This window comes from Syzygium oleosum, unplaced genomic scaffold (assembly GCF_021117445.2).
Source record: "Syzygium oleosum isolate NSW1041296 unplaced genomic scaffold, Sole_v2.1 Sole_v2.01, whole genome shotgun sequence".
NCBI lineage: Eukaryota > Viridiplantae > Streptophyta > Magnoliopsida > Myrtales > Myrtaceae > Syzygium > Syzygium oleosum.
In genome coordinates, this window is record NW_026607485.1 from 33443400 (window position 1) to 33457375 (window position 13976).

General features: G+C 46.0%; 1 protein-coding gene and 1 pseudogene across 1 annotated transcript; both read left to right on the forward strand.

The window, feature by feature from the left end:
- The first annotated feature begins 1504 nt into the window (after positions 1-1504).
- LOC115682592 (DNA-3-methyladenine glycosylase 1) lies at positions 1505-3172 on the forward strand. The gene has a single exon (XM_030606855.2). The coding sequence runs from the start codon at positions 1630-1632 to the stop codon at positions 2509-2511; it is 882 nt and encodes a 293-aa protein (XP_030462715.1). The 5' UTR covers positions 1505-1629; the 3' UTR covers positions 2512-3172.
- Positions 3173-11158: 7986 nt separating this feature from the next.
- Positions 11159-13964, forward strand: LOC115667142 (WAT1-related protein At1g09380-like; annotated as a pseudogene).
- The last annotated feature ends 12 nt before the right edge of the window (positions 13965-13976 follow it).

Below are 13976 nucleotides of genomic sequence, written 5' to 3' on the forward strand. Positions count from 1 at the left end.
TTTAGTCATAAACATTTTTTTAGTGCCAATTCAGTCATAAACCTTTTACATTGGTGCCAATTTAGTCCTAAACCTTTTTTTGGTGCCAATTAAGTCCTAAACCTTTTAAATTGGTACCAATTCAATCCTAAACCTTTTTGTTTTTGTGTCAATTTTGACCGGAATTTGTCGACGTGGACGCCTGCCGGCCAGCCGCCGGTCACCGGCGCCGACGTGGCGCTGACGTGGACAACTTTAATAATATTTTAATATTTTTTTGAATTTTTTTATATTTTTTCCTTTTTTTCTTTTTTTTCCACTTTTTTTTTGGGTCCCCCCTCCTTCCTCTGGCCGGTCGCCGGACCATATAAAAAAATTCAAAAAATATTAAAATATTATTAAAGTTGTTCACGTCAGCGCCGGTGACCGGCCGTCGGCCGGCAGGTGTCCACGTCGGCAAATTCCGATCAAAATTGACCGGAAGGACTAAATTGACAAAAAAACAAAAGGTTTAGGACTGAATTGGCACCAATTAAAAAGGTTTAGGACTTAATTGGCACCAAAAAAAGGTTTAGGACTAAATTGGCACCAATGCAAAAGGTTTAGGACTGAATTGGCACCAAAAAAAGGTTTATAACTAAATTGGCACCAATGCAAAAGGTTTAGGACTGAATTGGCACCAAAAAAAGGTTTAGGACTAAATTGGCACTAATGCAAAAGGTTCAGGACTTTTTTGGCACTTTTCCCTTAATATGTTCTATGTACTTGTGATATTCCTTCGTTTAAGAGCTTAAACTTTTGGGACGACTAATTTATTGCACACGATATAAGAGAACGAGTTAATGCTTCAAATCCCGGCACTCCCTCTCATTTTCTCTCTCTTTCTCCTTTGTCGAACTGCCTCGCATCCTCACCGATCATCTTAGCTCCGATCATCAGCACGATGGCAAAGGAAGCAATTGAGCCAAGCCGCCCAATGATCACCACTAGTGTCCAACCACCCATGGCCACCAGCATGTGGGCTTGGATCTTCTTCAACTCCAATGGGCTTTTTAGCCCTCAAATTGGGCTTATTTTGCTCTGTATCTTGCTGGCCCTTTGGGCCTCTCACTTCTCCGTCTTCAGGCTTAATCTTAAGTTAGAAAAAAAGCTTATTATTCTCAATGAACTGTTTCTCTTATATTAAGTGTATTTTATTTATTGGTAAAAAAAAAATTGTGTGTAAGCCTACAACAATAACAAAATCTAATTTAGTACAAAGCTGGAAATGTGACTCAGCACTCGATATCTCATTTAAACAATCAAATTTAGCACACCCTAACATTAATAACACAAGAAAAAGAGAAAACTTGCACTTTCGTGATAGCGTCGCCATTGTTGGGCCACCATGCGACATGCCGTGGTTACACGATGATGAACTCATCGGGGCGGCTTTGTCTTGCCCGGACGGACTCATCTGCCGGGGGCCGCCACCGGTATATCCCGAGGTGTTTGTCAAACATTCGATTATAAAAATTCATGACTTTCGCAGGTATATCTTAAGTCTTAATTGAGCCTTCCCTCCTTCCATTTCCTTGGACAGCAAGCGAGTTCACCTAAACCACAGCGACAAGCGAAGAAAGCTCCAATTTTTTTCCGATTGCTGATCTCATGAGAAAATCCATCAGGATCCCACCTCAACCCCGATCTTCCCCACCACCATCCGCCGCCGCCGCCTCCGCCGCCGCCTCCAAGATCCCGTTACGGCCCCGCAAGATCCGGAAGCTCACAAGCCAACCGCTGGACCCCCCAAAACCGCCGCCGCCTTCCCCGCCGGTTATTGCTCCCCAAATCCCCAAACCCCTGTCCTCCGACGGCGAGATCGAGCTCGCCCTCCGCCACCTCCGCCGCTCCGACCCTTTGCTCTCCGCCCTCATCGACACCCTCCAGCCTCCCGCCTTCCCCTCCTCGGCCCGCCCTTTCCTCGCCCTCGCCAGAAGCATCGTCTACCAGCAGCTAGCCACCAAGGCCGCCCAGACCATCCACGCGCGCTTCCTCGCGCTCTTCGTCGACGGTGACGGCGGCGGCGGCGACGACGGCGTCTCGCCCGACTCGCTCCTCGCGCTCACGCCCCAGCAGTTGCGGCAGGCCGGGGTCTCCGGCCGCAAAGCCGGGTACCTCCGCGACCTCGCCGAGCATTACAGGAGCGGGGCGCTGTCGGACGCATCGATTCTTGAAATGGAAGATGAGGCTCTCCTGAGCGCGTTGACAAGGGTCAAGGGAATCGGGGTCTGGTCTGTTCACATGTTCATGATGTTCTCGCTTCACAGGCCTGACGTTTTGCCCGTGGGTGATCTTGGAGTGAGGAAGGGCTTGCAGGCAATGCACGAGCTCAACGAGTTGCCTAAGCCATTGGAGATGGAGGAGCTCTGTGAGAAGTGGAGGCCTTATAGGTCTGTTGGGTCCTGGTACATGTGGAGGCTCATGGAGTCTAAGGCCGCAGCCGCGAAGGCAAAGCCAGCTTCGACTTCAGCTTCGGTCGAGAGTCGGTGAAATTGTTAACATTGTTCAGCGTTGGTACGTCTCCGCATTTGTTGCAGCTTTCTGCTTGCTTCTTGCTGTGGTATGTTGTGCATTTGCTTCAATTGGCTCTGGTGTATGTCTAAATCAGATACCTTTGGCATGGTGGATTCTTTATCAGCCTTTTCGGTGGTCTTAATCTATGAAGCTGCGAAGATGCAGAGTTTTACCTGAGAAAAGTTGATATCTTTGTCGCGTGGGTCCTTGGTTTTGAGAAGTTTAGATGTTTCCTGAACTAGGAATGTATCAGATAGTTGATTTGGTTTCCCAGTAATTATAAGCAGGCAGGAGGGGTAATCAAACTTAGCTCGGCTTCTTATTAGTTTAGGAATTGTTTCCATATTTGGATGCTTCCTTGGAGAGATGAACCAGGATTGACCTTCCTCTTGTGCTAAGGGGATTTAATCAATATCCCAGATCCATTCTTCGGGTCAAACGCTTAAAATTTATGGCTTGTGTGTTTGGCTGAACTTCGAACCGACTCATCTCAATCCATGCCCAGCTTACTGTCGAGGTGCGTGTGCTTATGTTTGGTATGCTATCAAACTGAGTCGCTCGATTTTCTTGCCTGGAAGACTTGTATCTGAATCACAACATTGTCGCCATTGGTTTAATATGTAACTATCATTGTGCATCTTGAAGCATTTATATTTGTGATAACATGATGAGACTCCTACCTAGCAAAATTAGCCATTTCGACATATTCGGTTGAGGTTATGCACAGTTATGTATTTTACTCCAGGCAAGGAATTGAATGTGCAAGTTCGGTGCTAAACTCTCCATGAGAGTTTGAGACATAGAGGCTTAAACTGTGATAGTTCAGTTCAGCATATTGTTGCATGCTCTTGTTATCAAGCTTTCCTGTCATTGACCCGTCGGCCTTACTCGGCATTAGTGTTACAAGAAGGCTCTTGTCTTTAGCGCGGCTAATCAAGGCTATTGTTTACTTCTGAATCTTCCTCATTATTGCTAGAACGAAACTATTTTACTTCAGCTGCTTCTCTCTATAAGTTTCTGATACGTTTGTGCCAAATGGGATCAGAATAGATTCATGCGCCCTGCACTGCCGTAAGTATTTCTGAATCGACTAGCAGATTCTCGAACACAAAATATAGCTGAGGCGTGAAGACCCTGTTTTCCCAATTGGTTCTGTCTTTTGGGCAATTTCTGCAACTAGAATTCAAGTTGTAATGTAATCTCAAACTGGCCCGGCTCAATCACACCTTTGTCCTTAGGATCAATCACTCTGTGTTACAGTTGTCTTCATGACTGTCTCGTTGCTCATTGTGGGATCTACTGTGTATCCCAATTAGGAGGGCACAACTTTCCCTTGACACACCGCCTCCTTCCTGGTTTGCCATGTAAACCGGCAGTTGTACAATCAATCTGCTTCTTCATCATGTTCTTATCTGCTTTAATCGAATGCTTTCTCCTCCTAAGTGTGTTGCAAGGTGCGATCGATCAAATGATCACATAGCCAACCTGGTCGCAGAGATTGTATTTAGGAGAGGTTCCATTGTTCCTTCGGGATATCAAAAAATAAATTATAGACTCGTTTATCTGGCTCTGGACGATCGTAAAGTGATTGAAACGTTTCACGAAACTAAGTTTTTCGATGATGTTGTGTATGTTAAGGGCGTGTAAAGGAATCGCGAAACCGCTCGGAACCGGACCGAACCGGCCCATAAAATGCAGTTCCCAGAGAGACCAGTCCGGTTCCCGATTTCAATTTACTGGATCTGATGGGTACCGGTCCGGTTTCAGGTTGCGCATATGGACCGGACCATTATGAGCCTTATAACGCTTGTAGTAGAGGTTCCTTGTAACACTCTGTTCAAAGTGTATTATACAGATTTTGGTGGTTTGTAGTGAAGACGGAAAGACAATAGATTCGAGACCATCCATAGAACTGTAGTAGTCATCCATGTCATATAAATTTTATGTTCAATTTTTTTATGTGTAAAGACCGGTCTCAATATATGGACGGAGACTTTGTTCCGAGTGTCTATAAGTGATTGTTGTAATATATTACCGTTCCCACTGTTTGTCGTCGATTCAAACAGGTTGAACTTCTCTTATCCCGAGTTTTAATTGGTCGAGTGACTTTCTGCATACACTAGGCTGCACGACTTGTCTCGACTCTCCTCTACCTCGACTTGTCTGGTTAGTTTGGAAAAATGGTATAAATGATCCCTAAACTTTGTCCGATGTACAATGTGGCCCATGAATTTTTAATTTTCTCATCTCGAGTTTTTTTGGTTGATTAATTTTTTTTTTAATTTTTTAACGGTTGACTTTTGTATTTGTGGGCAAGTCTACCTTCAAAAAACAACTACATTTTTAAATCCTTTGGACAATCAAGAATGTAATTTGGATATTTATGAAGTATCGTACCTGAACTTTTAATTTGTTTAATGTGATCTTTGAACTTTGTCTAATGGGCAATATCGTCCCTGAATTTTTAAACTGTTCAATGTAGTTCCTGGACTTTTGGTACATGTTCGATTTAATCTCCAGATTATCTGAAAATGTTCGATATTGTCATTGAACTTGAATTAATGAAATGACAACATTGAACATTTTCATATAGTTCAGGAACTAAATTGAACATGTAGCACAAGTTCAGGGACTACATTGCACGTTGGGGTAAAGTTCAAAGACCACATTAAATAAATTAAAAGTTAAGGGATCACATTGCACATTCGTCCCAAATTCAGGTACTATTTATATCAATTTTCCCATTAGTTTTATTCTCTAGATTCGGTTCAACCTCGCATTTGGGTTGCCATTTTATTCTTCTAACAGCCCCTTAAAAAAGGCGCTAGAACCTGATTTTGGCCGGAAAGAAAAGGAAAGGTAAAAGGAAAGAGACTATAAAGCCCTAGGGATTAGATAGAGGGATCACAAATAAATGTACCTTTCCTATTGATAAGAAAAAGGTAAATTTTTTTTAGTGCATGCGTATTTGCGGTATTTTGTGTTGAAATTACGAAAAAAAAATACATTATAATAGTGTTAATGCTATAAGTGCATCGTAGGACAGTTCTTAATAGCTTAATTTTTTGGGTTAAATATTCTAACTAGTTAGATTTAACCCCAACCTTATTTCGCGCATGTGACCTTTGTTCGTAGATTACACATGTAGTATAGTTCAAGTTTTTTGGTTGACCATTCTGACCTTGTATCCAAGTTAGGTTTTGCCCCAAGTTTATTTCGCCCGGTGGCGTTTGCTCTTCAATTTTACATGTAGTACTCAGCCCATTTGCACCTTAGAGAGGACCTCACATTACTTGTCTATGGCATATCAATATGATTTTATATACTTGTGATATCCCTTCATCTAAAAGCTTGAATTTTTGTGACGAGTAATTTATTTCATATGATATCATGGTACAAGTTAATGCTTCAAATCCTGGCACTCCCTCTCGTTTTCTCTTGCCTCTCCCTCTCCTTTGTCGAACCGCCTCGCATCCTCACGGATCATTTTAGCTCCAATCATCAGCACGATTGTCTTGGATGCAATTGAGGTTGGCTAGGTACCGTTCACTAGACCTGATCGGGCCCAAGCCACAAGTGCCCAGAGACTTTTTGGACAGCTTGCAGTAGGGCATTTAGTGAGAAAACCCGGGCTGACTCGGTTGGGCCTGAGCCACAAGCAGCCTGGCCCGAATATTTGTATATAAGATTATTGGCAAAATTGTTTAAAAAGTCCTAAACTTATTATAATTTTGCCAATTCAGTCCTAAACATTTTAATTGTGTTGATTAAGTTCTAAACATTTTCACGTTTCGCAAAATTAAGTCCATCCGGCCAATTTTAGTTGAAAATCGTTGATGTAGACGCCAGCTGTCCTACGTGGTAGGATCACAATCTATGGCTGGAGGGGCCAAAGAAGAGGATTTTCATCTATGTAGAGAATCTTTGCCATCCTTCCCTCCCCCTCCATTCCCTCCGGCATCAAGAGAGGCCAGCCAAAGTATCCATTCGACCACGAGGCATAATTGGCCTCATATTTCTCACCGTTTACTCACCAAAGTGAAGAGCAAAGCAATCCGCGTGATACGTCTTCGTCTTGTCCCTCGCGTGTGAGCTCACACATGAGGAAAAGCGCGGAGAAATATGCCGCAAATACATTATTGGTCCGTTTCCTAACGGTATGAACTTTTATAAGATTCGTTGAGACAGTGATCGGTGACTCAATAGACCACACAAGCGACTCAGGAAAGCCAGTAAATGACTTTACATTACAAATATAAAGAAACAACAAAGAAAAAAATGCATAATAAGAGTAATACTAAGTATTTATCGATTTATAAAATTTAGAAATATTAAATGACGTTGTAAGTTGCAAATGGATAAATAAATGAGCATTAACACCTGGTGAAAAGCTAGAAACGTGACTTAAGTACTTGATATCTTATTTCAATAATCAAATTTAGCAAACCTAACATTTATAAAAACAAAATAACAAAAACTACATTTTCCATAAGAGCGCCACCATTGTCGGACCACTATGGGACGGTGGCTAGAAGATGATGAACTCATTGGGGTGCCACAATTATAACCCGAGGTGTTTATTAAACATTCAATTATAAGAATTCATTATTTTCAATACACTATCTCTATTGTATTATATGTAATACTATATTGAATATTAATATTTTTTTTTATCGAGTATGACTCCTTCTTTATAACATCCTCATCATTATATATAACTACTACTTCGGTATTTCTCGTCTTAAATAATCTTCTTGCCTCCGTCCTTCCCTCTCTCCATTTCCTTGGACATCAAGAAAGTCTAGTCGAACAATGCTAGCATAACAGTCACCGTTATTATTGAAAGTAACGGTGGCATGTGAAGTTGTAATCGAGAGAGAGGCAATTGCTCATTACAGATTGTGGAATTTGACTAATTTCAATTCTTCATGTCAAAATGTTTGTTTTTTTGTTGTGGTTTCCTTTTTGTATACAAAGATTGTTTCTAAAGTCTCGGTTTTTATTGGACAGTGTGTGATAGTTTCATGAACATATTTTATGTATTGGAAGCACTCACGTGATGGTGACTTACAGAGAAACAAATCAATCATAAATTGAGAATTTTCAGATTTTAAATACAAAAATTTGTTATAATGCATACCATGCAAATAAATGTGATTATGTGATTAGTTTGTTTCACCACGACATTAATTGTGCAACACGTGTATATAACTTCTTCTTTTTTATGTCGATTTCGATTTAAAGGTCTGTTCCCAAACAATGCGATCGATACATGTAATATATTAACGTTGACATGCTTCCCAAAATAGTTTTGTGTTGGTGAAACTTTCGCATATTGTCCAACAAAATTCGAGACTTTAGACATAATATTTGTATAAATAAAGATAGCACAAAAAAAAATATAAACATTTTAACATGAAGAATTGAAATTAGTTAAATCATGCAATCTGTAACTAAACCGAAAAGCGAAGAAAGCTCCAAATTTTTTTTTCGTTTCACCTATCGAATTGTTGCTCTCATTAGAAAATCCATCAAGATCCCACCTCAACCCCAATCTTCCCCACCACCCGCCGCCGCCGCAGCCGCCGCCGCTTCCAAGATCCCGTTCCGGCCCCGCAAGATCCGGAAGCTCACAAGCCAACCGCTGGACGCCCCAAAACCACCACCACCACCTTCACCTTCGCCAGCTGGGCGAGGGCCGCGAAGCCCTCTCCTCCACCCGCCTCGTCGGACGATCACTACGGGCGGAACGGCACCGTCGCGCCGCCCCGAACGGCACCGGCGCTCGTCCGTGTCCTACTTCTGCTGGGACGTGTTCCAGCCCAAGCACGCCCCGCACGGCAAGACCAGCCGCCGCGGAAACGGCGGCGGCGGCGAGCGATCCCCTTCTTGCTCGCCGCTGCGCCAACTGCGACACCACCTCCACTCCGCTTTGCAATGCCTGCGGAATCCGGTTCAAGAAGGAGGAGAGGAGAGCAACGGCCGCCGCGGCCTCTGGGGGCGGGGGAGCCGCGGAAGCGCAGCACGTGTACGGCCACCAGTGAGTCCACCAGGCGCAGCCGGCGTCGCAGAAGGTGCCCTCTTGCTTCTCGCCGGCGGCGATAGTGGGCCACCACCACCACCACCACGAGTTCCGCTTCATGGAGGACGACGTGGTCGCGTCGGCGCGGGATTCCTCCGACGGCGGGATCTCCTTCCTCTCGTGGCGCCTCAACATCACGGACAGGCCCAGTCTCGTCCACGACTTCACAAGATGAAGAAACGCACGAAGAAGAAGAAGAAGAAAGATGGATAAAAGAGTCGAGATCACATCGCCCTACCCAGTCCTTTTCCATATAACATATTAACATATGTATCACGACGTTGATGTTTTGAAGCTTGTTGATGATGGCGATAGTTATGGTCGTGGTCCAATTCTTTTCTTTTTTTCGTTCCCTTCCTCTGTTTTCCTTTTTTTTGAATAATATATTTTTCTTTTCAACTTTTCCAGCTGTTTCCTTTTCTTCTCTTGCCCAGATGGAGTCTCCAAATGGTATAAATTCCTATTTTCTTGTTCTTGATTATTATTAATATTTCTTTCCCCCCCCCCCCCTTCTTTCTTTCGCCTTTCTCTTTCGAGCTAAATATGTACAACCCCACGTTTCTGCAACTTCGCTTTCCTTTAGTTTTCACTCTCTGATGATAAAGTAGAAGCTTTGATGTGGTTGATCTGTCGAGCGTTTACCAAACCCCACCGCGAACGACTGCCCGTTCCTATCATTACACGAACTGGAGTTTCATGTGTGGCACCTGCGTGCGTGTGTCGGAGCGAAGCTGGGAGCTGCTCTTGACCCGTTCCTCGTGGGGCTCGTTGCTGAATTTCATAAAACAAGGCAGGGGTGATGTTGAGAGATCGATGAAAGTTCTGATAAGATTTTACGTGCAGGTGGATCAGCCAATTATCATAATGCTGTTCTTTCTTTCTGATCGATCCAGTAGGGGTGAAGGAAAAAGAGAGGAGGGTTTCTGCGCAGCGATCAGAGCATGGGAATGGGGTTTCGTCCATATTAGGTCTCCTTTTGACTCTGTTGCCCTGACCCCTTTTGAGGGTAGTAGGGTTTATAGACTGATAATTCCGGGGAGAAAACATATGGACACAATCATACTTTATGGTCCATTGTACCGTTCTGTTTTTCTTTCTTTTCCATGGCTTGCTTGAGAGGGAAGAAAATAATGTAGAAAGGAAGACGCGCTTCCTTTGCATCACAACTAGGTTTCGCATTACACGACACGATCTCCAATCGGATCTGCTAAATCGTCATCATCCATTATTGGGTTTCGAGCTCGAGCCGACCGCGGTAGGCAGGCTTGACCCAAATTGCATTTGAATGGTCCCTGGTGGGAACTCGCTCCAAAGAGGCGAAGTACGCTTCCTTCTTTGGACAACTGAAGCACAACAACGTGAGTGCGTGGGGCATGCGAGTTGAAAAAGAGAGGAGAAAAAAGTGGGTCGTGTGCGACTCGAGAAGCCGAGAGCATCGCCAAAGTTCCCCGATAGAGAAGTTCCAAGCAAGCGTGTCGGCTGGATTGAGGGCATATTTGATCGTGGACATACCGGTGTTAGTCGGAGCGCCCGATTACACTTCCGATTGCCGCAGAGAGATAAACACGAGCATAAAGTGAAGTAGTCTCGTGTTTGTATCAGCTAAATGTCGTGTTGGACGCACTTCGTGTCTGACACATTGGAGGATAATAATGGTATTTTCCAAAGGTGATATTGTTTTTGCATGATTTTCATATATGTTGTAGCTCATGTGTCCTTGATCCATCCTGGCCGGACGATTTGTGAGAGAATTGGATCCAAACTTGAAAAAGCCGAACCTTTTGTGGCCTATATCTTTGGTAGAAATACTTTCGTGCGATAAACTTTATACCACAAGAAAGTGCACCAAACAATAAATCCGACGACATTATTTGTAATTTTTGGAAATATGTAAAATAGTTTCTGAATCTTTGTAGTTTGCATTAGAAAAAAAGGGCCCGGCTGGCGTAATTGATTTGGTTTCTATACTAAGGGGGTTCGATCAATATCCCAGATTCATTTATGGGGTCAAATGTTTAAATTCATGGCTTGCGTGTTCGGCTGAACTTCGAAGCGACTCATCTCAATATATGCCCGGCTTATTCTCGAGGTGCATGTCCTTATGTGGACGGAGAAGGTTGTGTGAAGTGTCATGGAGTCAATCGCAGACTCGGCCTTATCTATGCCTGCACAAAAATGGCAAAGAGAAAAAAGCAAATGACAACTATCTTACGCCTCTCCACGTTTCGTGCCATTTCTTGCTAGGAACTCAAGCTTTGTTGACAGAGAGAGTCAATGTCAATTAATGAAATCAATACATTTTAAGTATAGTAACAAGCTGTTGTTAAGACTTGGGAGTGCCGCATGACGGATGATAATTCCACGATGAGGCTTGTTTACAATACTACTGTGCATTAATAAAACGAAGAGAAGTTCTCTCGCATTAGCGTCTTCTCTCCCTCCCTTCCTCCGCTTTGCGTTTAGGCTCTCTCTCTCTCTGCAACCCGTCCCCACTCTCTTTCTCGATTCTGTCCAAAGAAGATCAGAGATAACCAAAAGAAAATGGCGAGTGCAGATTTCATCCCGTTCTTGGCGATAATCATTGTGCAGTTGGGTTACGCCGGCATGAACATCACATCGAAGCTGGCAATGGAGAGTGGGATGAGCCCATTCGTCCTAGTCACCTACCGCCAAGTCTTTGCCACCCTTGCCACCGCCCCGATTGCTCTTCTCCGAGAGAGGTAACTCCATTAACTCTATCAAGAAACTCCTATTTTTTTTTTTTTTATCTATGTGGCTTCGCTGAAATTAGGAAGAAAATTGGTGATGGGCCAAAGTTGTAACTATTGGGCCTAACTGGGCCTGAGACGGCCCAACTGACTCACTCAAGCCCATCATTGGACCTTTTCTCTAGACCTAGCGCTGGCCCCAGGACCACAGTGGCCGGCGATCATTGGGCCTTTTCTCTAGACCTAGCAGTGGCCCCAGCACCACAGTGGCCGGCGAGGCTCCGGCGAGGCTCGCCGGCCACTCGGCGAGGGTCGCGAAGCCCTCGCCTGGCCTCGCCGGCCGCGGGCGAAGGCGACCTCACCCGGCCTCGCCCGCGGACGGCGAGGCCATGGCTCCAGGCCTCGAGCCTAGATCGCGAGGCGCGGCCGCGAAGCCCTCGCCCGGCCTCGCCGGCCGCGGGTGAGGCCGCCTTCGCCCGCGGCCGGGGAGGGCTTCGCGGTCCTCGCCGGAGCCTCGCCGGCCGCGGGTGAGGCCGTCTTCGACCGCGGCCGCGCCTTGCGATCTGGGCTCGAGGTCGTGAAGCCCTCGCCTGGCCTCGCCGGCCGAGGGCGAAGGCGGCCGCACCCGGCCTCGACCGCGGCCGGCGAGGCCATGGCTCCAGGCCTCGCGATCTGGCGGCCGAGGGCGAAGACGGCCTCTCCCGCGGCCGGCAAGGGTCGCGAAGCCCTCGCCCGGCCTCGCCGGCCGCGGGTGAGGCCGCCTTCGCCCTCGGCCGGCGAGGCCGGGCGAGGGCTTCGCGGTCCTCGTCGGAGCCTCGCCGGCCGAGGGTGAGGCCGTCTTCGCCCGCGGCCGCCAGATCGCGAGGCCAGGCGAGGGCTTCGCGGCCCTCGCCCAGTGGCCGAGGGCTTCACGGCCTCGAGCCCAGATCCAGAGGTGCGGGCCGCGGGCGAAGGCGGGCTCAGCCCTCGCCTGGCCGCGCTGGCCGCGGGTAAAGGTGGCCTCACCTGCGGCCGGCGAGGCCATGCCTCCAGGCCTCGCCAGCGGTGGCACCTCGCAATCTGGGTGAAAGGCCTGGGGGCCGCGTGCGAGGCCAGCCTCACCATGGCCTCGCTGGCCGCCGGCAAAGGCGGCCATAGCCTGCTAGCTCGGCAAGGCGCCAATTATTTGACTTTAATTCAAATTGATTGAATGATACAAGAGTGTTTACATTCCTGTGGTCAATTACAGGAACACAAGGCCCCCGATTACATTTCCGATCCTGCTCCACGTCTTTGCGTGTTCTATCACCGGGTGAGTGTCTCTTGAATTTGATACTTATTTGGAATTAGATGTGGTTGCGTTGCCATATTATTCAAACAAGAAGCCACTCTATGCCAATATCTGTCCTAATAGTTCCACTGAAAATTTGCAGAGCGTTCTTGAACCAGGTCTTCTATTTCGTTGGCCTAAAAAATTCGACTCCCACGATCGCGTGCGCAGTGAGCAATATACTCCCAGCCCTTACGTTCCTATTCGCACTGATCTTCCGGTGAGTCAACTTCGTCCCATCCATTATTGTTAGTGTACTTTTCCTGAACGTGTCGATCCGACTGCTGCATTTGGAATTCTTAAACAATCTACTCACATTTTCTATGTTCTGTCTATAGACAAGAAACGCTCAAAATCAAGTCGAATGCAGGAAAGGCGAAAGTGATTGGGACACTCATTTGCGTGGGTGGAGCAATGGTACTTTCTTTTTACCACGGACCCAACTTAGGAATCGGTCACTCGCACACCCATTGGATGTATGCTTTGAAAATGACGGACAGACATTCCGCCAGCAAAAGCAACTTCTTGTTGGGATCAGTCCTCCTCTTCGCCAGCACCACTTCCTGGGCATTGTGGTTCATCCTCCAGGTGACTGAAGCATTCATTTCTATCACCAATTCATTTTCTGCATTCGTTCTTTTCATCAGTTCATAAAAGGAACTAATTTATGTTGTGTTTCATGGTGCATTCAGGCGAAACTGATTGCCAAGTTTCCGGCCCCTTATACCACCACGACATTAGTTTGTCTCATGGCTAGCATCGAGTGTGCAGCCGTTAGTGCAGCCGTTGAGCACCATGTCGCTGCGTGGTCCCTGGGATCAGGAATCCGCCTTATCTCGGCTCTTTATGCGGTAGGTGAATTTTAGCGAATGATTTATTAGGGAAGTTTGTGCATAAAAGTAATGTTAATTGGGATTTAAATTCAGGGTTGCATATGTTCGGCGGGGTTTTGTGTTACGTCTTGGTGCATCGAGGTAAAGGGTCCTCTGTACACTGCGGTCTTAACCCCTTTGTTGCTGGTCATCACAGCCCCCATGAGCTGGACACTTCTTCATGAGGAATTATTTGTCGGAACGTAAGTTCAACGGTGCTCCAGTCTTGACTTTCGCAATTATTTGATGTTAGAACTGTTTACAAATTGCAATATTCACTGAGAGTTCTTCATTCTTCGTGTCTTTTGATTTCAGATTGGTGGGGTCTACGTTGATCATTGCCGGCCTCTACTCTGTCCTATGGGGAAAGAATAAGGAGGCAAAACTAGCAGAGATGGCAGCAGCAGCGAACAGAGAGAGAAGACTTGGAGTTGCAGCTTCAGGCACACAGAAACTAGCAATGCCCATCA